This window comes from Parasteatoda tepidariorum, chromosome 4 (genome assembly GCF_982258835.1).
Source record: "Parasteatoda tepidariorum strain Cologne lab strain chromosome 4, Ptep-v5.0, whole genome shotgun sequence".
Classification (NCBI taxonomy): Eukaryota; Metazoa; Arthropoda; class Arachnida; order Araneae; family Theridiidae; genus Parasteatoda; species Parasteatoda tepidariorum.
Window position 1 is genome coordinate 42,300,187 of NC_141758.1, and position 27,655 is coordinate 42,327,841.

Below are 27,655 nucleotides of genomic sequence, written 5' to 3' on the forward strand. Positions count from 1 at the left end.
TTTTATTGTTTTAGTAGTCTGTTTAATTTTTAGTTTAGTATCACATATCGAAATTTAAAGAATTTTCATACTTGCTACGACCATCGGACCGTTATTTTGCTTCGCGTTCTTTTAGGTTCCTCTAATATCTGACGCTTATCTAACTAATTATGATACCAATTAATCAAACTAATGTTTTTTGTACTCGCTCCGACCTCCGGACCCACTTTCTATTTTCTTGTTTTTACAGCTTTAACAAATATTAGTGGCCTGTACTCAATATATTTTGCTCCTAATCAACATAACCATTATTTTCCCCACTCGCTCCGACCACCGGACCCATTTTCTAGCGGTTAGTACTAACTGTTTGAAATTTATTTGAATAAGAACCGCATACAAAAAGGATTCTGCAAGTAAAACAGGAGAAGTTTATCAAAGAAATTTAAAAAAAAGGTTTCTGGATATATATTTATTCCACAATTATTAAGTTTAGCATTTTTAATATTATCCATTGCGAAAGATTCTTGTAAGTAATTATTTTTTGACGTATGGTAAAATATCAACGAGAAATGTTGCCATAGCTGTATGGCAAAGGTGTACCATAACCTATGGAAAAATATTTCTTCATAAACTGTAGCACATCTTAGTTTTATGGCAAAAATTTTCCATATAAAAAAATGCCATAGGATATTCCTATGGGGTTTTGCCTATGGCAAAATTTTGCCATACACTTTTGCCATACACATATTTCAAAACTTTGCCATATAAAAAAATGCCATAGGATATTCCTATGGGGTTTTGCCTATGGCAAAATTTTGCCATACACTTTTGCCATACACATATTTCAAAACTTTGCCATACAAAAAAATGCCATAGGATATTCCTATGGGGTTTTGCCTATGGCAAAATTTTGCCATTCAAAAAAATGCCATAGAATATTCCTATGGGGTTTTGCCTATGGCAAAAATTTGCCATACATGTATGGCACAATTCTGCCATACGTATACGGCAAAAGTGTATGGCAAAATTTTTGCCATAGGCAAAACCCCATAGGAATATCCTATGGCATTTTTTTATGGCAAACCTATGGCAAATTTTCCTAAGGGATTAAAAATTTATATATTTATTTTAAAGGCGAGTTTTTTTTTCTGTTCATGAATATCAGCGTGAAAAGCGAAACCAAACTCTCGCAGCTCATTCCTGATATTAAACAAACTACTGACGGTATTCTACATGGAGTACGTCAACATTGTTTCTGAAAGGGAAAATTTGGTGAGATTTTGGTGTAAGATTATTCAACTTTCAGTGTTTAGACTTAAAATATACCCATTTAATTGTATATGAAGGATCGAATTGGTATTTGTATCTTAACCGGGAATCAAGTTTTCCTTTATACAATTTTTTAGGTTGTGAAACATCAAATTTAATACTACAGTTTTTACGTCCCGCAGTGGACTGAAAACAATTAATTGAATCCTTTAAAATTTTACCAATTTAAAATTATCAATTTAAAATAAATCATAAAAAAAATCGGATCATATTAATGCAAATAAAATCAATGTCACAAAATAATACATAAAATCTAACTCAAAATATTACATAGCAATAATCAATGACTCAAAATAATGGATAATTATTAACACAAAAAAATACATGAAAATCATAACTAAAATTAAAACACAAAAATAAATTACTAAGAGTACATAAAAATATTATCTAAAAATAATATATAAAAGTTGGTAGATTTTAGTTTTCTAACTGCCCTTAAAATTATTCGCGCGATTTTGAAGTAGAAAAATATTTGTCGTAATATAGTATTTAGCAAAATAAGTTTTATATCTATGAAAATAATATTTTGCATTTTGCTATTTCACAGCAAAACAGTAAAACTGTTGAAACAGAAGGAAATATAAAACCTTGCAGCTCAAATTAATGCATAAAAAATCATTGTTTCAAAGTAACACATAAAAATCTATAACTCAAAATAGTATATTACTTTTAACTAATAGCAAAATTATATGACAACTGATTTTCGTTGTTAACAACGAATCATGTAAATCATGTTTCCTCTTCCTAGTTTAAAAAAATGAGAGAACTATTTCACAAGTCAAGAAATAGTTAAAAAATAAAAACTACCTTTTATAAAAAAAACTACATTTTTGCGAACTAAATATGACGACATGTATAGTATTCATAATCAAAAGATTTCAAAAAGTCAAGGAATTCGATGTAGTAAGCAAATTTTCTATCAATTTCAAACATTTTGTATCTACTCCATGTAATTCTGTTTTTAAAACTTAATGTATTTTTAAAAATAAGAAGAATTTTAATATAGTTAAATTTTTTATCTTAAATAAAAAACGGAGGAGCGCATTCGCTTTAAAATGAAATCATATATTGAAAAATACACGAAGAACTATAAAAAGTATGCAAAGTAAATACTTAAATTAATTTCTTAGGCTTAAAAAGTTTTTTTTTTCATTCTGGTAAAATACGTATGTTGTTTAAAATCTACGTTGGTTTTTCAAAAAAAAATTTTAAAACTACCACGTTTCAATTAAAACGAAATTAACTTTAGAAAAATCTGTTAAAATGCAATACAACGTTGTTTGAAATAGGAATCCTTATTCATTAAAAAAAAAAAATTAATGTCTTCTTTTGACTTTTTGGTATTTTCATGAATTTCCGCGTTATACTTACGCGAGACACTTAATTTTAAACTGTTTCATTTAACTTCAACAAAAAAAAAAAAAGAATTATTCCTAACTTCAACTATTTTACAAATTCTAACACCATTTAAGCTTACTGGTAATTTTATTTATGCAAATTTATTATCTAATAGCATTCACTTTCCCAAACGGTTAAGAACTTTTTGTTACAAAAAAATATTTTTAATTAGTTTAGGCTTGTTTTCTACGCACAGATATTAACTGTTTACGATACAAAGATATAGCGTAAAAGCTCATTAAATATAAATTATTTTTAATGATAAACTTACATTCTTTGATAAACTTACTTGAAACGGTGTCTAAACTTATTGATCATTTCACAATTATTATGTTTTTGGATAAACTTACTTGAATCGGTGTCTAAACTTATTGATCATTGCACAATTATTATGTTTTTGAATAAACTTACTTGAATCGGTGTCTAAACTTATTAATCGTTTGCCAATTATTATGCTTTTGGATAAACCTACTTTAATCTGCGTCTAAACTCATTGATCGTTTCACAATTATTATGTTTTTGGATAAACTTACTTGAATCGGTGTCTAAACTTATTGATCATTGCACAATTATTATGTTTTTGAATAAACTTACTTGAATCGGTGTCTAAACTTATTAATCGTTTGCCAATTATTATGCTTTTGGATAAACCTATTTTAATCTGCGTTTAAACTTATTGATCGTTTCACAATTATTATGTTTTTGGTGTAAGTAATATATTCTATTATAAATCATCATTAAAGAGATTCGTTAATTGATTTAGAACTTAACAATCAGCTTCATGCATAATGTAATATATGCACAAATTGTATTTAATATATAAGCTTATTTGGTAAGTAAAAATACTAAATTAAGGTTGCGAACTCATCAAATTTCTTATAACAATATACCTTTAATTTTTAATGCAATTTAAAAAAAATGATTACTATGCAAAATAATTCATGTTCACTAGTAGATTTGAATAGAACTATAAAGGAAATAGAATCATATAAGATCTTTCATACAGTTTTTTAATTAAACTTGATTCAAAATAAATATTTAATTAAAAGAAATGAAAATTGGGAATGGGAAGGATTGAAATACATTTCTTAATTAATAATACTTATTTTTTTTAAGTTTCATTTATCAAAATTTTAATTACTTCTATTACGCTGTTATAATTTTCATTCTAAAATTAGTGTAAAATTACCGGCAGCAGTCCGTCCATCGATTAACCGTATAGTTTACGGTAAAGAGCATTTTTTACATTCATGGTTTTAAAACCGTTTAAACTACTAGTATGGTTAAAGAACCATGAATAGAGAACTTTTCTTTAAACATTTACAACTAACATGGCTTCGGAAACCGTAAAAAAAAATTTAACTAGGCATAGGAGCTAGGCTTTTCGTTAGGTAATCGGCATCGAAGAGTGCAAGACATTAGAAACTCTTCATGTGTTGAAGGAGATGGTGGAAATATTATGATGCCAACGCTAAAACTTGAACATGGCATAAAAACCATTTATTTAGAGCATGGCATGAAAGCCCTTAGGAAAATTTGCCATAGAGAAGCCTATGGTAATCTATGGCAACCTATGGCTACCATAGAAATTTGTATGGCAAGATACCATGCGCCTATGGTTACCATAGAGATTTGTATGGCACAACACCATAAGCCTATGGCTACCATAGAGATTTGTATGGCACAACCCCTTAAGCCTATGGCTACCTTAGAAATTTATATGGCAGGATACCATACGCCTATGGTTACCATAGAGATTTGTATGGCAAAACCCCGAAAACCTATGGCTACCATAAAGATTTGTATGGCAGTATACCATAGACTAATGGTAACCATAAGGATTTGTATGGCACGTCACCATTGGCCTATGGCAGCCACAGAAATTTGTATGGCAGTATACCATAGGCCAATGGTAACCTTAAAGATTTGTATGGCAGTATACCATAGAGAAAAGCTGATCTAGATCTCCACCAACGAAACAACAACTTCTATGGAGTCCTCAAAAACATCTTCTAAAAGAAATAAATATCCATTATTTCACCCCGAAGTTAATTAAATTCAACATGTAAACCCACAAGGCATTCCTGGTGAGTCTTTTCCGGCCTCCGGGTGGCCAATTTTTCCATTTTTGAGTGTTTAAAATCCGATGTTCCATTGATTTAGGCTTAGTGTATCAGACCGCCATATTAACGTGTCATCCACTACAAGTGGAATCATTCGCTAACTTTGGCTACTTATTTTAATATTTTTTCGATCTCATTCTTGGTCAAAAACATTTTATTGCAAACGCCTATGCAATTATCTATCTGAATTTATTAAGTTTTTTTAATTTCCGGCTGTCTGGTACTTTTATCAGTGTTTACATTCTCATTAGTTTTTTATTTTAATTCCACTTAGGTTCTTGCAATGCTTTTTTACATTATCTTACATATGTTAGGGCTTTATATTTATATTTTGTGTTTAATTTTTGCTTGCCATTAAATTGTTTTTTATCATGTCTTTGTGTTTTACTATTTTACAACTAATATTTCTTAAGTATCCACATATATTTGTACAATGTTCTGTTACATGTTTATACATAGCTTAGGGTCATCACTTAACTAGATTTGCTGGATTACTGGTTGACAGTTGTTTTGCTTCAATATCATCAACTGGACAGTCCCTGGCCATATCATCTGTTGCTGTAACCAAAAATGCTTTTAACAATTTAATCTTTCCTTAAGTTTACAACTTTTTCGTCATAGTGATTCCCTATACCCAATTAATTTTTATTTACTATCCCTGACCAAGTGTAAATTTGTCAATAACAATTATTGATTTTACCAATTTAAATCATGTCTTAAACATGTTTTGTATTTACCAATGTTTCTATATTGTGTTCTCTTTTCTAAATGTGCTTATCACAACTCAACATAAATTTTCTGAGTTTTTTTATCCCTCATTAGTAGGGGATCAATTAATTTAGCCTGTTTTCTATTCTTAGCTTTTCATAGTCTAATACCATCTTTTTTATAGATAAAATTTTGTTCACATGCCACCACTGGTTGCACCGTTACATATTCAGCTTTTGTCCCGTTTGATCTATTTTAAACTAATTTCGCTTCGACCACCGGCCCCACTCTTTATCTTTTGAGTTTTAATAGTATTTTATTGTTTTAGTAGTCTGTTTAATTTTTAGTTTAGTATCACATATCGAAATTTAAAGAATTTTCATACTCGCTCCGACCATCGGACCGTTATTTTGCTTCGCGTTCTTTTAGGTTCCTCTAATATCTGACGCTTATCTAACTAATTATGATACCAATCAATCAAATTAATGTTTTTTGTACTCGCTCCGACCTCCGGACCCACTTTCTATTTTCTTGTTTTTACAGCTTTAACAAATATTAGTTGCCTGTACTCAATATATTTTGTTCCTAATCAACATAACCATTATTTTTCCCACTCGCTCCGACCACCGGACCCATTTTCTAGCGGTTAGTACTAACTGTTTGAAATTTATTTGAATAAGAACCGCATACAAAAAGGATTCTGCAAGTAAAACAGGAGAAGTTTATCAAAGAAATTTAAAAAAAAAAAGCTTTCTGGATATATATTTATTCCACAATTATTAAGTTTTGCATTTTATATATTATCCATTGCGAAAAATTCTTGTAAGTAATTATTTTTTGACGTATGGTAAAATATCAACGAGAAATGTTGCCATAGCTGTATGGCAAAGGTGTACCATAACCTATGGAAAAATATTTCTTCATAAACTGTAGCACATCTTAGTTTTATGGCAAAAATTTGCCATATAAAAAAATGCCATAGGATATTCCTATGGGGTTTTGCCTATGGCAAAATTTTGCCATTCAAAAAATTGCCATAGAATATTCCTATGGGGTTTTGCCTATGGCAAAAATTTGCCATACATGTATGGCAAAATTCCGCCATACGTATATGGCAAAATTTTTGCCGTAGGCAAAACCCCATAGGAATATCCTATGGCATTTTTTTTATGGCAAACCTATGGCAAATTTTCCTAAGGGAGAGCATGGCATAAAAGCCATTTATTTAGCTAAGCTTACTTCTCAGTTTTATATTTTTTACCAAAGATTTGGTAATAAGAACAATAATTTTGAAAACCAGAGTTTTTGGTAAACCGTTGCCTTATGAACGAAAAAATTACCAAATAAATTGCTTAAATATAGTATATTTTGGTTTTATTAACCATATATATGAATTTTTTTAACCAGAAAAATCATTAGTTTAAAATAATAAAATTAGTTTTCTACAGAAAGGTTGAAACTTCGCTTTCATTTAATTTGATTTGTGAAGACATAAGACGAAGCATGTGAGTAGTGGAAAATTGGGGCTCAAGTCGCAGTCATTGACCCCGAGTCGATGTGGCAGTATACTCATGGGGCTCAAGTCGCAGTCATTGACCCCGAGTCGATGTGGCAGTATACTCATGGGGCTCATGTCGCAGTCATTGACCCCGAGTCGATGTGGCAGTATACTCATGGGGCTCCTGTCGCACTTGGAAAATTTCTCTGAAATGGAGGGAGATTGCGAGATCCCTTCTTTAGATAAAGTTATATCAAAAGGATGATTTTTATTATCTCTTTTTTCGAAAGTGAAAGAATTATTTTGATTTTCGGGACTTAGAAATTTTTCGCAAACTAGTATTATTTTTCAATTCGTTCTTAACTTTTTTTTTTTTTTTTTTTTATTATTATTATTTTTTTTTTTGTTGAAATTATTCAATTATTATTTATTTATTTATTTCATCATAATTTCCACTTTATTCAGGAAATCATTTCTATGACTTAAATTTTTTTTCTATTTGAAATTTAGTTTATTATTTTCAAAAATTTTAATGTAATGTATCCGATCATCTTTTTCATTTTATTAACCGGTGGTTTGAGGAAAACTATCATTCTAGAGAAGATTGATTGATTGTATTTCTTGTGTTCAAATAATGTGTTTGGAAACAATAAGTCCGATAAAACTTAAGAATTTTTCACTGATATACAATGCATTAACATTTTTCTTAAAATTCTTATGCTTAAGGAAGCTTTTAAGAAAAGAAAAAAAAAACGATAAAGCATTCTTGTCTTTAACCGAAGGTTAAAATGTTTTGTAAACATATAGAAACACACCATAAATGGAAATTTTGATAAGGGTAGCTTGTTTTTTCGATCACATGTGTGCTAAAACGGCTCTGATTGGACAAAAATTACTTGAAAAGTGATATAGTTCAGTAGATATTCTCTAGTTTTCGAAAAGTTCTTTCTTGATACGATACTGCTTCATTCTATTCAACCATGAAACGTTCTTTGGCTGTAATGGAGGAGAGTGTAGATATACCTGTCCCTACACCATCTACTTTCGCGGAAAATGTTATAGTTCTACCGAATCATCACTACCATCTTGGTGGTTTAAACTACGTTGCTGTTACATTTTTCTCTGGTAGTATACTGATACATCTTCGGGAATATCTCCAAGGTGAAAATGGAAATCTCATTCCAACGAGGAAGGGTACAACTCTAACTCCTTCGCTCTGGCTATCCATTGTGAAAAAATCTGATACCTTTAAGGAATCTGCTTTAGCTGGAGAAGTGGTCATTGTAAATGATAGTCTCTTAATTGCGAAGGCGAACTTCGACATCGGAACCCATGTAACCTTCCAGAGGTATTATAAGAAAAAAAACTTTAGTAGACAATTTTGTGACTCAATGTGTTCACTATCAGAAGATGAATTTGTGAAACTAATGTGTGACAGAGACTTGCAAAGGAAAATATCATCTAGTGTAATTAATGAATTATATTCCCATGTCTTCCCTCAGACAGTGCTCAGAGAGGTAAAAAATCACCCTGCTGACTCTCCCCCTCCTCAAATCGAACAGAGTGATGTTGACTTGTTGTTATCAACTTCCCTAATTGAACTATTGAAAACAAGCTTAGAAGAGAATGTACCAAGTGCATTTAAGTGTACAGGTTGTGAGGAGAACTACGAGAACCAACTGGGGCATGAATGCCTCACCTTCAACTATGAACAAAAAATTTGGCAGTGTGGTGAAATAGCCATACTCGACATCAATATGGAACAATTATCTCAGAACTTTGTGGAGATGAATAAACATATTGTGAATTACATTAATGCTGACTTTTTTTCAAAATTGAATGCAACTATGTTAATGCGTAGTGTGAAAGATTTGTTTATAGCGTCAGATCCCCTTCCATTGAGAATGTTTTGATTTTATTGTGGTTTTTTTTCTGTTCCGTTATCTTCTGTAATAATCTTCTTTAGTGTATATTTTTTTTTTCAACTTTATTTTGTTTAAGTGTAAATTTTCTTAATCTTATTTAAGTTTTGTTTATGCATTTATGTTTTCTTAATCTAATCCCTTCTTGTTTTCTCTATACTAACGTATATATTTAATGATGAATTTTTTAAAAAGAAAATAAATATGTTTTCTATTTTTAATTCGTTATCATTTTTATTATACACTTTCAGAAGGTAACACTTCATTTATCTGTCTCTCAGAATGCATTTGAATGACTTATACAATGATCCCGCGCTACCTGCGAGTTTCGGAGGGGTAGAGGCTTTGTACCGATCGATGAAAGGAAAAGTTAATCGTAAGGAGATAAAGAAATGGTTAGCATCACAAAACTCTTATACTCTTCACAAAAATGTAAGAATAAATTTTAAGCGGAATAGGGTGATGGTTAGTGGAATGAATATTCAGTTTCAAGCTGACATAGCAGATTTGAAGGGGGTAATGAGTTTTAACGATGGTTATCGCTACATTTTAACATGTATTGATGTCTTTTCGAAGTATGCATGGGCTTTCCCATTGAAACAAAAAAATAGTGCAAGTATCATTTCTTCATTTGAAAAAATATTTAAAGAAAGGAAACCTTTAAAGTTACAAACAGATCAAGGGAAAGAGTTTCTTAATAAAAAGTTTCAATCGTATTTAAAAGAAGAAGGAGTACGTTTTTTCACTTCATTTAATCAAACTAAAAGTTCTATTGTTGAGAGATTTAACCGCACCTTAAAAAGTAAGCTCTGGAAATATTTCACCGCTAAAAATACTTTTAAATTTATCGATGTGTTAGACAATGTAATGAAAAGTTATAATAACACTTATCATCGTAGTATTAAAATGGAGCCAGCTAAAGTTACGAAGGAAAATGAATCACAAGTTTTCGATAATTTGTACAAAAATATATCTCCACGTGAAAGAAATACATGTGCATTTAAAATTGGGGATGCTGTACGCATAGCTAAAACTAAAATGACTTTTGAGAAAGGATATGAAAATAACTGGTCTGAAGAAATATTCACCGTGACCCATTGCATCCCTAGAATACCTCCAGTGTATAAAATAAAAGATTTGTTGGATGAAGAAATTAAAGGAACGTTTTACAAGCAAGAATTACAAAGAGTTGTTGTTCCTGAAACATTTCCAGTAGAAAAAATTTTAAAAAAACGATTTCATAGAAATAAGTTGCAATATTTAGTTAAATTCAAAGGATACCCTGAAAAATTTAATGCATGGCTTTCTTCTAATAATTTATTCTCCCTATAAAAATGCAATGATTCTACATTTGCTTTTCATTATTCAAGATGAGTTTCTACGTAACACTTCCGAGTGATGCCTCCATGGACATTTTCCCCGACAATACTATGTCTCACTTTTTAACAAAACTTCCTAAACGACTCGAGTTATTAGGTGAATGGGAAGTGGGTTTAGTGGAAGTAATTTATCCGAGAATGTGGAATAATATAACTGTCGGTGGAAATTCGTATGAATACGATTTAGGGAATGGTGTGAAAAAAATAAATTCCATTCCAAATGGTTTTTATGAATCGGTGAATGAAATTATCACTCAGTTTGAAAAAAATATAAAGATACAATTAGGTTTCAATAAATTCTCGAAGAAAGTAAAAGTGCAATTATCAAACGGCGCCACACTTACCTTATCAGGAGGATTAGCCGAAAGTTTAGGTTTTCCGCCTAACGAGATAATCGGAGAAAATGTTATCCCCCCAGGTACGTTATCCATAGAAAGTCCATTCGTAGCTGATCCCAATGTTGATTTACACTTATTATACATATATACAGATATCATTCAACCTGAAATGGTGGGGGGCATAGTGGCCCCCCTTTTACGAATTTTAACAGTGAAAGGTAGAGATGGAGAAATGGTGCACGCTCAATTCGAAAGACCACACTATTTACCTCTTTCTAGAAAAAACATTGAGACAATAGAAATACTTATAAGGACACACAGTGGTCGTTTAGTATCATTTGAACGAGGGAAGTTGATAGTGAAGCTTCATTTTCGCTTGAAAAATTTGTAAGACAAAATAAATTATTCATTAGAAAAAGAGAAAAAAAGAGAGAGAGAGCGAAACATGTATCAAAACTATCATTGTTGCATGAAATCTTTCGAAGATTATTACTCGAATCAAGCGGGAAATGGATTATCCTATTACAAAGGAATACCCCTTCAAAGGGGGAGTGGTCTAGGCGGAATTTTTAAAAGTATGTTTCGAATGGTTTTACCTTTATTCAAATCCGGGGCGAAAGCAGTGGGAAGGCAGGCTCTCAAATCCGGAGTTGATATTGCAAACGATTATATTCAAGGAAAAGATTTAAAAACTGCGTCAAAACAACGTATGAAGGAGGCGACTAAAATTCTTACGAATAAAGCTGCGGATAAAGTTAAAACTATGGTGGGAGGACATAAAAGGAAACGTACAGCTAGAAAATCAGTTATTAGTAAAAAGTATCGCAAAGTGTGCACACCTGATATTTTCACCAAACATGGCTTTGATAAGAAATGATTCTCCACCCTCAGTTAAATCTGAACTCGATTTGTTTCTCATGCCTCCCACTCAAACCGCCATAGAAAAGGGACAATGGTCAGAGTATTACCCCATATCCAGTATTCGTGACGGACTTCCCATCGAATTTAATATATCCGGGACTTCAGAGGAATATTTTGATTTGAGTGCAACGCAGTTATATGTTAAAGTAAAAATTTTAAAAGACAATGTTCCTTTACCTGAGAATGCGAAAACTTCTACCTGTAATTTATTTTTTCATTCTCTTTTTTCTCAAATCGACGTTGCGTTAAACGATCGTACCATAACCTCTTCAAATAATACTTATGCGTATAGATCTTACATTGAAACATTATTGAATTACGGCTCCGACTATAAAAAAAGTTTTTTAACTTCCGAATGTTTTTACAAAGATACCGCCGGACATCTCGATGAAAATGATCCCTTTAAGGAAAACGTTGGATTGAAAAAACGTGCTACAATGATTGCGAAGGGAAATGCATTGGAAATGATTGGAAATTTACATTGTGATATTTTCTATCAAGACCGCTTGTTATTAAATATGGTTGATCTGAAAGTGAAGCTAGTAAGGAACAAACCAGAATTTTGTCTCATATCCCCCGAAAAGGGAAATTATCAAATAGTAATTGAACACGCATCATTGTTTGTACGAAAAGTGAAAGTGAGTCCGGGAGTGTTGATTGGTCACGCAAAAGCTTTGGAAAAAACATCAGCTAAATATCCACTAGATAGAGTATTATGTAAAATGTACTCTATTCCGACAGGATCATTCTCCTTTTCTCAGGACAATGTCTTTTTGGGTCAGCTACCAAAGAGATTAATTTTAACATGCATTGATAACGATGCGTTCAATGGTAGTTATACTACTAATCCTTTTCATTTTAAACATAACGATGTAAATTTCGTCGGTGTGTATGTGGATGGTAATCCAGTTTGTTACAAACCCTTAACTCCAAATTATGAAAATGGACAATACATTCGCTCTTACAATAGTTTGCTGTTAGGAAGTGAGAAATTAGCGAGCAATAAGGGGATTTATATAAACAGAGATGAATTTTCTAAGGGGTATACGTTATATGCTTTCGATTTAACCCCAGATTTATGTGATGGAGGTTACCTCAATTTAATTCGTCAAGGGAATTTAAGAATTGAACTCAAGTTTTCCAAACCTCTACCCAAGACAATTTCGCTGCTCGTTTACGCAGAATTTCAAAACGTGATCGAAATAACAAAATCTAGAAGTGTTTTATGTGATTTTTCGGTATGAACACTCTACAAATTGAAGATATATTAAAGAAGGATACGTTCACCCGAAAAATATTCGCAGGTGTTTTTCCGAGCGATAAAATCCCGAAACGGATAAATAAATTTCCTTCAGCATTTATCGTGAATACGGACATTCACACCAAACCGGGAAGTCACTGGTTAGCTTTTTATGTAGATTCACCCAACACTGTTGAATTTTTCGATTCCTACGGTAATTCACCGAAATTTTTCAACACTTACATTCGTAACTATTTTAAAAAATATAAATTTGTGACTTATAATGACATTCCTCTTCAAAGTGCTTCCACTGCTGTCTGTGGACAATATTGTATTTATTACTTGTATTTCCGTTGTAGAAATCGTACAATGAAATGTATTCTCAATTCGTTTGAATTAAAATCTATGCAAAATGATAAACGTGTTTATAATTTTGTAAAGAAAAAACTTTCTTGTGAACATGTACCATTTTTAATTTAGCAATAAAGTGAGTCGTATATAAATAAGTGTGATGTGTGTTTATTCCTTTCATTTATAATCATGCAACCATTAAGATCACCTTTTACTTCCTTAATTTGTGGTCCTACCTCCTGTGGAAAGACCCATTTTTTGAAGAATTTTTTAAAATTTCACACAGAATTAATCTATCCAAAAATTGATAGAATTATTTGGTTTTATGGGATATACCAAGATTTGTATGATGAAATTCCAAATGTCACTTTCGTGGAAGGGTTACCCGAAAATTTTAATAGTTACGCGGGTAAAAATTCTTTATTTATTTTAGATGATTTAATGTCTGAGTGCGGAGACAATAAACGAATCACTCACTTGTATACTCGGGGATCTCATCACATGAATATATCTGTTATCACAGTGAGTCAGAATATTTTTCACAAAGGAAAAGAATTTAGAGAAATATCTTTAAACTCTCATTACTTATTTCTATTTAAATCGAGGCGAGACGTGACCCAGATATCTCATCTAGGAAGGCAATTATATCCCAGAAATGTGAAATTTTTTCTCGAGGTATTCGAAGATGCTACTAAAAAACCTTACAGCTACTTAATGGTGGATTTAAGACCCGAAACAGAGGAAAATTTACGCTTGAGAGCTAAAATATTACCAGGTGAAGAAACGTGTGTATATCAGCTGAAATAAAGGAAACTTCTCCCGATAACGCTTCATCATTTGATATCATGGGTGCTTCGAAGGAGGATGTGCAAAGACTTCGACTGATATTAATTTGCCCCAAAAAGTCATTAAAATCACTGTTGAAAAAACTACCGAAAACAACTATAAAATGCATTTCCGAATGTTGTTTAAACACAATAAAAGGGAACATACCCATCTCTTCACACCAGAAAAGAAAGTTATCTCGTCATAAGCATACATTGAGAAAACTCTCCGACAAAAAAATATCTTTGAAAACAAAGCGAAACCTCATACTTCAGAAAGGAGGATTTCTATATACACTCTTACCTGCGGCACTCGGAGTTTTAACGTCTCTGTTTAATAAATAAATATGGAATATGCAAAAAAAATGATTTTAGTCCCCGAGCACATTGTTTCTCGCCACGTTCCCTCAGATGAAAAACTGAGCGAATTAGATCGTGAAATGAAGGAAATATTACTATCTCAAATGGACGATGATGCGAAAATTAAAATGTATAATCAAGTATTGTTAAAGAGAATAAAAATAGATTTAGTAAATTCACCTCTTGAGAATCAAGAGACTCCCCCCGAAGACCCGTTGGAAACAGAAACGGAAAGGAAATTAGAACCTGAAAATTACATTGAAAGTTTAATGTTGTCATCCGTCCCGAAGCAGTTTACACAGGCTACAAAAAACATTCTCGAATTTTTAAAGAAAAACAATGAAATCGTATCTTGGACTCCACGAGGAGAGCTCTTACACAAAGGAAAAATTATTGAAAATTCTAACATCGTAGATTTAATCAACAGCATGATGAGGAGAAAAAAGAGTGATACTTTTATTACAGGCCAAGAAGAATTTCGCGAAATTCTCAACGATGTGAATTTACCTCAAACATTTATAAAAAATGAATCCTTTAACTTACGAAAAGTTAATTCGCCTGTATCCAAAATGAAAAAAACTAGAAACAAACCATACCAATGGTTGAAAATATGATTGTAATATTATGTACGTATAAAAATAAAGTAATACTAATAAAAGAGTGTGCATACAGTTGTGTTTTTATTTCCTATTATTTTAATTTCATGAATATGTGATAATTTAATCAGCGTTCGCGGCGCGGCGGCTCTCGCGGGCGTGCGCGGCGGCTCTCGCGGGTGTGCGCGGCGGCTCACGCGGGCGGGCGCGGCGGCTCACGCGGGCGGGCGCGTCTACTCTCGCGGGCGGGCGCGGTGGTGACCCCCTCCCCACGTAGGGGAAAAACAGGTTGTTATGACGTCATTTCGCTCAATTACCGAAATTTTAATCATGTGACGAATAATAATTGCAAACACGTCATAAGATAGATAATTCCTTTAACTACTGTGCGTTCTCACATCACTTACACAGAATCAATCATGAATTTCGATAGTAGAGTCATCTCTTTATGTTGCTTCATTTTGATAAACGTAATACTTTTCACTGTAAATCTTTTAAACTCACACAATGTAGTAGACTTATGTCGAAGTGATGGAATTGCGATATCGGATAACGTCTCTTTTTCCATTTGCAACGATACCTTCGATTTAAAGTATAATGGTCAAAGAAAAATAAGCATTATGTCCGCGTTTCAGATAATGAACGAGACAGAAAGAGTAGAAAATGAGGGACGACGAAACATATCAGAAGATGGTAAGTAACGTTGAGTGTAAAAAGGGAGGATAAGAAATTATCGTTAAAGGAAAGAATGGACATTTTAACATTTTTTCGTGAGATTGAAAAGAATCTCCCCACTGAAAGTAAATCCTAGAGGTATTTTGTGATAAAAAAAAAAGAAAAATAAGGAAAAAAAACTTTTAATGTATCAGTGAGAATATCTCAAACATTTTAAAAGTATAGTGGGTTTTTATATTTTATCTAACGACAATGAGACTTAAAACATCTCTTTCGGAGTCAACACAAAGAAAGAGAAATTACTAGCTTTGGAATATCGATGATGAGTTGATATTTTTTACGAGGGGAATAGTTTTCAATTTATCTGAAAATAGTGTTTACAAGTGTCTGCTGCAAGTGGAGCCGACCCCCCTTTTTCTATATCTCGTCTTTTGTTTTGAATGCGAACTTCGATGATTATTTTCTCTATATAAGAGGTTTGCTTTATCGAAGAAAAGTATCAGTTCTTACCGGACTATTCTCCCGTCCACATCTGGACCATGGATATTTCTATGATAGACGAAGAAGCTGATGAAGCGATTCGAGCAGTTCCCGAAGTAAGTAAACATTGTTTTCCAAACTTTTCATGTACTACTTTATTGGTTAGAACATAATCATTTCTATTTAAAGGCTGTCATTTTTTTTTTAAATATTTTTTATATCTATAATCCATTTTATATTATTTCAATTCATTTATATTTAATTTTAAAGTGGGTGTGAGCATTTAGGTTCCGACTTTGAATGAAGTAAAAAATGTGAAATTAAATGTAAAAGTTTCTCTTTTCTAAACTTCCTCTGCAAATTTTTCTTCTGTATTTTGATACATTTCTTGGTTGCAGTTATTTTATTCAAAAGTATCTACTTTCTTGTAATTTATTTTCAATATCTTAGTTTCATTTATTTCAATATTTATTTTACATCATTTTAGAAGTAGGTGAAATAACTAAAAAAAAAAAATAATAATAATTTTTTTTTTTTTTTTAACTGAAATGAATTAAAAAATAAACGAATAAACAATAAGTAAAATAAAAATAAATAAAATAAAAATAAATAAACAAGGAATAATTAATTTTTCCTTTCAAGTTTGTGATAGTTCTGTGTTTATATTATCATTATATTAACCCTGTATTTATTTATTTATTTTGAAAGGAAGTACTACAAAATTTAGACGATGGCAGTGGAAGAGCAAGGAAGAAGAGATCCAACAGTCGTGAATGCTCACCCATGAGGGGATATGGAAGAAAGAAAGTGAGAAAAATATCCACTGACGATGAGATGGATGATCCCACCGAAGTCATCGAGGATGCGATGGACGATCCTGCTGCTGATGAGTTAATCAGAAACTTTTTAGATGATCCGAGCAGAATGGAATATAATACCACTGACCCGGGACCCAGCGTACGTAAGTTCATTCTTACTATACTTCATAAATACTCGCTATGCTTTTCCTTCTTTTTATAAAAATATTTAATTATATTTAATATAAAGTATCTTATTAGAGGGTATTTACTTATTTCTTAAACGAGGATTAGAAAATTGATTGTACTCGAAAATAAAATGGAAAAAAAAAAATAAATAAATGATTAAATGACTTTGATTATTACTTATATTTCAGGAAATAAAATGAGCATAAAGGAATAATATTTCACAGTAAAATTTAAAATTTATACTTAAATAACACTATTTTTATACCCATTGAAATGTATGAAAAAGTAAGAGAGGGAGAGAATAAATTATCTTATTATTAATTTTTACCGTTTTTAAATACTTTTTAAACTTATTTTAAGTGTAAATGATTCATGATTAGTTTAACTTATTCCATTACTCTTTTACAGACATCTAACGTCACCCAGAGATTGACAGCAGAACATCCCCACGAAAGACAGGCGATAGATGGAGGATTCCGGAGCCACACCCTCTTCACCAGTAAGAATAATGACTTACTTTTATTCTTAGAGGATTTAAAGTGCGAACTTTTCAGTACGTTACGAAAATACATCGCATTGTCGCCAATCAAATGGTATCTTTGTGTAAAAGCACTCTTCTCGAGAACTGGGCAGGGAGGTGAGCGAGAATTAGCCACCTCATTCTTCAGGAGTTGTAATGAAATTTCTTTAAACAGTGACACTTTAGAAGAACAGGTGAATTGTGCTTATTCAAAAATAATTTCTTCTTTTGATGAATTCATTGATAGGGGAAGTGGGTGGGTGTTAGAGGAGGTAAATTATTTGGAAATTAACACTGCGCATTATGTTCCTTTAAATGGTTCATCCTTTATCCCTCTCCCCTCTGAAATTGCTAAGAGAAGAGCCGTTTTAAATATTCGAAATTATGATGAGAAATGCTTTTTATGGTCAGTTTTGGCAAACCTCCACCCTTGCCCCGATAGAAAACAAGCTACCCGCGTTACTAAATATTTAGAATTTGAAAATGAATTAAATGTGGCAGGAATTTCTTTTCCAATGAAATTAACTCAAATTTCCAAATTTGAAAAATTGAATAATCTATCAATCAATGTTTTTGGACATGAAAAGGGAGATATTTTCCCATTGCATCTCTCAACAAATAGAACTGGTGTTAACCATTCCAATCTTTTACTGATATCTGAGGGAGAAACACGTCATTTTTGTCTAATTAAAAATATGAGCAGATTATTAACATATTTAACCTCACATAAGGGCACTGCCTTTTATTGCGATTATTGTCTTCACAGATTTTCTTCTCAAAAAATGCTTGACGATCATGTAAATTATTGTAAAAATCACAAAATGCAAAAAATAGATATGCCTACCGCAGGTGAAAATATTTTAAAATTTAAATCTACTCATATGATGCATAAAATTCCCTACGTTATATACGCGGATTTTGAATGCATACTTGTTGATGATTCAACGAATATAGGCTCTCACACCGAAGTAAATGCACGCCATGTCCCCTGCGGATATTCTTATGTTATAATTGATAGCGCAGGGAAATGTCTTAAGCCTCCAGTTGTGTATAACGGAGAAAATGCAGCTGAACGTTTTATTCACTCTTTATTAGGTGAAGAAAAAATGATTTTAGATTTGCTTTCTGTTAATAAGCCTATGCGTTTAACTTCTGAAGAGCAGGTGACTTTTTTAAACGAAACGCATTGTTTTATTTGTAAGGAACCATTAAACGAAGATAGAGTGAGGGATCACTGCCATATTACGTCAAAATATAGAGGTGCTGCACATTCTAAATGTAACTTGAATTATAAAATGATAAAAAAAATTCCGGTTATTTTTCACAACCTAAAAGGGTATGACTCCCACCATATTATCAAAACGTTAAGTAAAATAAAAAATAAAAAATTTTCTTGCATCGCTACAAACGCTGAAAAATTTATAAGTTTCTCGATAGGTTATCTCCAATTCTTAGATTCATTACAGTTTATGCCCGCTTCCCTTGATAAATTAGTAAACAACTTGAACGAGGATGAATTTCATATATTATCTTCACAATTTCCTCGCGAACAACAATCTCTCTTAAGACGTAAAGGAGTATACCCTTACGAGTATTTTAATAGCATGACGAAATTTGATGAAACGAAGCTACCCCCTCGCGATAATTTTTATAATACCTTAAACGATGAGCACATCTCTGAATCCGATTATAATCATGCATGCAATGTTTTTCAAATTTTTAAAATGAGAACTTTAAAAGACTATCATAATCTTTATGTAAAGACGGATGTACTTCTCTTAGCTGATGTTTTCGAAAAATTTCGAACTTTGTGTTTATCGCACTATGAAATCGACCCATGCCATGTATACACTGCACCTGGTCTAGCGTGGGAGGCGTGTTTAAAGATGACAAAGGTAAAGTTAGAACTTTTAACAGACCCCACTATGCATTTATTTGTAGAAAGTGGTGTGAGAGGTGGAGTTTCTGTTATCTCGAACAGGCATTCAATCGCCAATAACAAGTTCATGAGTAGTGGATTTAACCCCACCCTTCCATCCTCATTCATTATGTACTACGATATGAACAATCAATACGGTTTCAGCATGGAGGCGCGTCTTCCACTGAAAAATTTTCATTGGCGAGAAAACTTAGAGCTGACCGCAGAGGATATATTAGCTATATCGGATGATAGTGAAGAGGGGTATATTTTAGAAGTGGATTTAAAATATCCGCAAGAGATCCATGATTTGCATAGTGATTTACCCGTTGCGCCACAAAAATTAAAAGTAACTTCAGATATGCTTTCTCCTTACTCTCAAAGAATCGCAAGCGAATTAAATGTGAAGAAAGCTTTTAATGTTTCAAAACTCATTCCAAATTTGAGCGATAAATGTAATTACGTTGTTCATTACAGAAATTTGAAATTATATCTAAAATTGGGCTTACAACTTACAAAAATTCACAAAATTTTATCTTTTAAACAAGAATCTTGGTTGAAACCATTTATCGCTTTTAATACCGAGATGCGTAAAAAGGCAAGCAATTCCTTCGATAAGGACTTTTGGAAACTAATGAACAATAGTGTCTTCGGAAAAACGATGGAAAATCTCCGAAATCGAACAAATGTTGATATAGTCACTGATAAAAAAAGGGCTTTAAAATTAATTGCGTCCCCCTCTTTTCATTCCTTCAATATTATTGATGAGAATTTAGTAATTGTCACGAGACATGTAACATCCCTAACACTCAATAGACCCATATACACTGGTTTCTCCGTCTTGGATATCAGTAAGACATTTATATACGACTTTCATTATGGGCATATAAAGAATAAATATGGATCGAGAGCAAAGTTATTGTTCACCGACACCGATTCACTTTGTTATGAGATTCAGACAGAAGATATCTTTCTTGACATGGCAGAAAACCTTGATTTATATGACACATCAGATTATCCCTCAGATCACTTCTTACATTCCAATAAAAATAAAAAAGTACTCGGTAAGATGAAGGACGAACTGAATTCAGTAATTGTTCGGGAATTTGTGGGACTACGCTCTAAAATGTATTCTTTGTTGAGTGAAAACGGGGAGAAAAATACTGCAAAGGGCGTAGTGAAAAGCGTAAGACAGAAGCAGTTAAAACATATTAACTATAAAAAATGCCTTTTCGAAAATTGTCGAGTGAGAGAAAAAATGACCACAATCCTATCCAAAAACCATGAACTATATTCAGTTACTACGAATAAATTAGCTCTTTGCCCTCTGGACGATAAAAGATATATTTTAGAAAATGGATGCGACACGCTAGCTTACGGTCATTACAAAATTAATAGTAGTTGATGTATTTACTCATTTATTTCACTCAATCTCTTTTTTTTTCCCCCCTTTCTTTCTTTTCATAGAAGTAATGTATTTTACTACCTCCTCTCCCCACCACATTAATCTTTAATTTTGAAACTAATGGTAGTTAATTTATTTATGAAATCTATTGTTTATTTCATCTCGTCACGTTTTATTATTATTATTATTTTAAATTTTTGTAAGGAGTAATGTATTTACCACTCAAATGAAATATTTCTTCCATAATTAAACTTTGCAAGGAAAAAGGGGCAATTTCTGTTCTTCTAAAATGTCACTTCAAAGATTAATAATTTTTTATCTGCTTTTAATATCCATTTTTGTTGTACATAATGTAAAATTTTGTGAAATAATTTGTACATCATGAAATGAAATTATATTTTTGCGAGTGGATGTTCTGATCTGTACCTTTTCTCCTCAACATACAATTATTGTTGGCAACGAGGATTCATCTATTGTATAATAAATTTTTCATCATTAATTTATTGAATAAATATGTTTTTTTTTTAAATTCTACATTTTTGTATTTATTATTTTACACTTTATTATAATACACATTTAAATTACTATTAATGAAAGTGAAAAAAAATTAAAATGTTGTAAGGTGATAAAAAAAAATAAAAAAAAATAAAAATAAAAACTTTTATTTGAGGGAGATGAAAGAAAAATCATAATATTCTTTAGGTGTAATACACAGAGTATTTTTTTTAATTGATTTTAATTGATGATTAAATGTTTTTAATTGATGTAATTTTCAATAATCAATTCATTCATTAGATAATTCCATGAATAATGTTTAGATAATTCCATGAATAATGTTAGGAAGTAAACGTTTATATCTAGACATAGAGGTATACGAATAAAACCTTATATTTTCACTTACTCCGTATGCGTTCATGGTATACTGGTTAGCACACTCGAAATAAACCAGTATTCCATGAAAGCATTTTGTGTAGAGTCCACGAGGTTGTTGGTTCAATTCCTGTTTCAGATATTTCCATTTTCAGAGTGTTTTAAATATTTCTTTCTCTTTTTTTTCCCCTTGTAAATTTTAGAATTTTAGTATCTTTTTCAACCAACAGATGGAGATAGGAGTATATAGTAAAAATAAAAGTTTTTCCAGGAGTATAAAGTAATAGATATAATGAAATGAAAACTCTTATTTTTTCTTCTTTTCATATGCTTTCATAGCATATTGGTTAGTGTAAATCAGCATGCTACGAATGCATTTTACACAGAACCAAGGAGGTTGCTGGTTCAAATCTTGGTGGAAATTTCTTTATTTACGCATTATTTTTAAATATTATATATCACTTAAAAATATAGTATCCATTCCACTCGCTAGAGGGCGACATGAACAGCGAATAAAGAGTTGGAAAAAAAAAACATGTTTCACTTTATAAGTTTTAGTATTTGATAGAACCACCAGGTGGAGCCACGTAGTTTAAATTAAAAGTCATTGAATTGCGATCATGACCCCCCCCCCCCCATGAGTATACAACCACATCGACTCGGGGTCAATGACTGCGACATGAGCCCCATGAGTATACTGCCACATCGACTCGGGGTCAATGACTGCGACATGAGCCCCATGAGTATACTGCCACATCGACTCGGGGTCAATGACTGTGACATGAGCCCCATGAGTATACTGCCACATCGACTCGGGGTCAATGACTGCGACATGAGCCCCATGAGTATACTGCCACATCGACTCGGGGTCAATGACTGCGACTTGAGCCCCAATTTTCCACTACTCATGTGGAATCTCATATATAATTTTTAAAGACAAATATTGCTTAAATAGTTCGGGTTTTAATTTTCAAGATTAATTAGTATTGTGCTTATTGTTGTGCTTATTTTTCTTGATATGTCATTAAGATGCAGTACAGAAATTTCAACAGAATTTTTTTCTACGTGCAGGTACAAAAAAGTTTCTACACACATTTGATCCTTTACCTTTCTTAAATGCACATAAGCAATGTATATAAATTATCCTTGAAGTGTATTATATTAATATACTATAATTTTATTTAGTAATAAAAGTAAATACAATAAAGTTTGTAACTGTCTTAGAATCGCTTTAATTTACTTCCAATTATGTAGAAATAAGCTATTTTTTTCTCCTATCTCGTTTAAAACCTTTCTTTTACCTATTTTACCTACCTGAAAAGGCCGTAAATATGAATTCTAAGTTACTTTTAAATATTAGTAAGTTCAATTTCTAGTCAAGTCATTAGTAAGTAAAGTTTCTAAGTGTTCGAAAATTCATTTTATTTACTTTCTAAAACGTAGAAAATCTTCCTTTTTTTAACCGCATTTAAAACTACTAATTTATTTTTTTATAAAAATCATATACTCATGGTAAATAATTAAAAAAAAGCAGAAGCGCATTGAAAATGTATCTTTTGAAATATTTGTAAACGCAAGAAAGTGTCTCAGAATCCTTTTTATTTTCTCCCTAAAACATAGCACATCTAAAACTTATAATTTATTTTTCTAAAAAAGGCATAAATACGGTAAACATGTTTTAGTTACTTTTAATCGCTAGTACTTTTAATCACTAAAAGATTGTGCTGCCAGCTATTTATTAGAAAGAAAACTACTATATTTATAGGAGAACAAAAATATGCAAAATATGAATTTTATAGATCAAAATCGATCCAACAATTTACAACAGGGTGTATTTTTTCACATCACACTTATTTATGAGCACGTGTTTCCAATAGGATATAAGTATTGAACTACGGGACGCAAGCTTCTGACTACCAGACCGTCTTAGATTTTCTAACTTTTCAATCTTTCTCATGTGTATATGTTTTAAATAATTTTCACATTATTTATTAGCATATTAGCTCAATTTTATCATCACAAAAAAACATTTCAACGTTATCAAATAAAATCACAAAAACACGTAAACTTAAGTCAATTTCAGTTTTATCATAAAAGAAATATTGTCATTATTTTAACAATTTTCAGTTTCCTTAAATATGCTATCTATTTACTGTTAGGTCTTAATTAAGCTGTAGTGTCAGGTAAAACATCGTACTTATTTTTTTAAATAATGATATCCTTTTTTTAATAAATTTGGATTCTTAGTCATAAAATTATGAAGGGAGAATGGTTTAGTCATAACGACCAAAAGTTTGGATCATTAATATTAACTTTACTTCTATGGATTTCACCATGTCTTAGAAACTTTTTGCTCAAATCGAAAACTTTTTGTACTCAGTTACAAAATTAGTGTATACAAAGATAGTTCCCTACAAAGAATAATTTTAAATAATAATCATTTTTTATTGTTTTATTTATTCATGGTCGAAAACATTTTCAACTTTAAGGTACACAAATTTTTACATTCTTTTAAACAACCTAATTCTAAGGGAGAAAATGCAAAATTTAAGCAAAATCAGTCAAAGAGTTCTTGAGAAAATAAAATTTTGAAATAACTAATAGGATATTTGATCGATTAAGCTGCAAGTTTGAGTTTTGTTATTCAGAAAGATATAGAAAAGTGTAAATTTTAAAGAGTGTTAAATCTTGTATACTGTACTATTCAAAATGTATCCGACCATTAAGTAATAAACTATAAAATAATGATTGAATATTATCTTTTGCAGGGAATTATCTATGAATAAACAAGCTTTAAAAACGTGTCAGTCTTTTTTAGTTAACTTAAAAAGTTTCCGTGTTATTGTGAAATGTGCAACTTAGAACTTAGAAGAAAAAAAAGCCATCGTCTGCTTTCTTGACTTAACTATTACGATCATATTTTCTAGATTGTGACAGCTCTTCATATTTTGATAGTCAAAATGTCAAGAATCCAAATCAAATTGAAAAAAAAGTTAAGTTTATTCAGAGAAAGTACGTTTTTATGTTTGATTTAGTTACTTGATTAATAGTTAACATTAAATAATTAGCATATTTGATGTCTACTTTTCAAACCATTACGAATCGTAGTTACTTAATACTTTTATCACTGGAACAAACGTCATCTTTTCTAAGTTACTTTATGCAACGATATCTTTTTCTAAGTTACTTTATGCAATAATTTGCTACCTGTATAAAATTTGAGAGCTAGTTTCAATTCATTTTAATAAAACTATGTAAATACAAATTTTAAGAAAATGAAAAAAGTAATTTTTAATTGCATTAATTCAATTTAAGGTGTATCAATCTTAATTAGTTTTTTTAATATACATATTTTAATGAAATAAATAAAAATAATGAACCTTCTAGTTTAAATAAGTATCATGTAGTCAACAAATCCCAGTTGTTTGGTGTTTTTGTGTGGTTATTATCTTAAGAAAATCTTGTATCTACCAGTAATTTAAGCTTAACTTTGATTTTTGAAATAAAATTTCTATTTAAATTCCTGCCTTTAAATTTTATTTAATTACAAAAATTTTAATGTAGTCGAATTAACGAAATTCGTTAATAAATCGAAGCAAAAAGCTGTGATCCGATTGAAAAATAAGAAAGGAAAAAAATAATCTTAGATTGCTTATTAAAACATAATGCTTTGTCTACATCCTATATTTCTCCAACAAAAGAATGTAATGTTTATAAATGAGCATTAGTCGTCATTGATTAATTTTTACAAAAATTTTTGCTTGAATTTCCAACAATTAATTGCTTTTTTCAGCAAGAAAGTTGCTTTCTCCAAATAAATATTGTACTTGCCGAATGCTTATAATTTTTTCCCCTTTATTTCAATTTTTTTTGTGAAATTTTCTAGAAGAGAATTAATTTATGACTTTTAGAAGTCACAAATTATAATGAGAAACATAGATGTACAGAGCACTAAAAAAAACGGACCACTCTGAATAACTTTTGATTTTAAGATCGAATCTTCACGCTCTAGGATTCCATCTTAATGGTTTGAGGGAGTGACCTAATTAATTAGTGCAGGGTTTATTTTAAGATACGAAATCAGACACAAAAACGTACGTTCTCTGAATAAACAAAATTTATTTTTCAACGGATTCGGATTTTTGACCCCCAAAATATAGGAGTAGCCGCAATCTGGGAAATTTGGTTCTCATTCTTTGGTCAGGAGAGCTATCCAAAGTTTGAACTTACTAATATTAACTTTATTTTTTGCATATTTCGCCATATCTCGAGAACTTTTTAAGAGAATTAAGAAAATCTTGGAGCACAATTATAAAATTCTCTTATTCAAAGATATCAGGACTTGAGAACCTTCGGTACTTTTACCTTACTTTCCCATATTTTCAAAAACTTTGCTACACTTTCTTCCTACATTTTGAATCATTCCAAGTTCAAAGATAGTCCGACATCAAGCACCTCCATTGCCCTGTTGCTGAATTACCTAACTATTGTGACTACATGAAAAAGCTTTTATCAGAAATAACATCGAAAAGTTGTTTAAACAAAAACGCTTTCATATAAATTATTTAAAATAAAACCAATTTAAAAATGCACATTGCATGAAATGTGAGGAAATTTCAGTATTTTGTTATTAATTACTACAGTTTTTTGTAATAAGGCTAATTAGGGGTTTTAAGAATTTAATTATTTCGACCCAATATAATTTTAAAGGATCTTAACGGAAGGATTTTTAAAATCTAAAACCATGTTTAGTTAGCTATGATTGTACAAAACTATATTCAAAATTACTTACTTTCTTATAAATTCTTGATACTTAATTTAGGTTCAACTATGGGTAGGATACTTTAATTATCTATAATTAATTCTATTGTTTTAATTTAATTACATTCAAATGCGCGATACGCATATAAGACAAAGTTAAACAGATTATTAATAGATTACAATGATAGCTAGGATTTCTAAAATCAATAAACGCTGTAATTAATAAGCAAATGGATTAAATGTAAACTTTTGAGCAAATTCCAATACAAATATTTGAGAAATACTTCATTATAGTTTGTGTGAAGATGTAGATAGTTCTTTAGTTGTAGGATTTTGTATGGTTGAACAAATATAAGAATTTTATTTTCTATAAGACATGACTATAGGGTATCTCTTAAAGAAGACGACAGGATTCAATCGTTAATTAAGGTAAGTACTTTTATTCATAGTCAAAATTAATCATAGAATTTCTAAAAAAATTGTTTTATTCGTCATCTTTTTGAGAATTTACCTGTTTTATTTCATTTGGTTAATTGTCTGTATACATGGGACACCTGGATACGTGTTTTCTATCCAGAGCAGATATGCGCTAGCCTTGTTAAATAGGTTATGCGATACATAAGTAGAGTTTTATTATGGGGTACTTTTGAGATATTTAATATTTGAGTTACTATTTTAATATAGACATCAACTTATTAATATAAATAAATGCAGACACAAAAACACATATTAGATTGAAAATATCCATATTCAGTGCAACATGGGTAAATTGAACACTGCCTGTGCAAAAGTATGCTATTCTATTTAGGCAGGTTTCACTATGGATGGTTGACCATGTTAAGCTAAGCTGAGCTACGCTGTTAAGCTAAGCACAGATGGCTCTAGGGGTTTAAATCCGTCGTAAGACTTCCGAGTTACTACTTCCGATTGATTGTTACGCCTAAAAGTTTAAAAAAAGGTCGCCTTCAAACGATCAAACATTACTATACTCGTAGTGTTTACAATATTACGCTTTTTTAAATTTAAATTTCAACGACACAAACAACTTAAGAATTTGGAAGACTCCGCAAAATG

At 31.1% G+C, this 27,655-nt stretch overlaps 2 protein-coding genes across 3 annotated transcripts in view; one reads left to right on the top strand and one right to left on the bottom strand.

Annotated features, from left to right (window-relative positions):
* LOC107456452 (uncharacterized) overlaps window positions 1-27,655 on the bottom strand; it is a 158,105-nt gene that overhangs the window by 74,012 nt on the left and 56,438 nt on the right. The gene's annotated exons all lie outside the window — the stretch shown is intronic.
* LOC147810927 (uncharacterized) lies at window positions 15,405-21,484 on the top strand. The gene is made up of 3 exons (XM_087161004.1): window positions 15,405-16,237; window positions 16,830-17,078; window positions 17,516-21,484. The coding sequence occupies exons 1-3, from the start codon at window positions 16,181-16,183 to the stop codon at window positions 20,948-20,950; spliced, it is 3,741 nt and encodes a 1,246-aa protein (XP_087017130.1). The 5' UTR covers window positions 15,405-16,180; the 3' UTR covers window positions 20,951-21,484.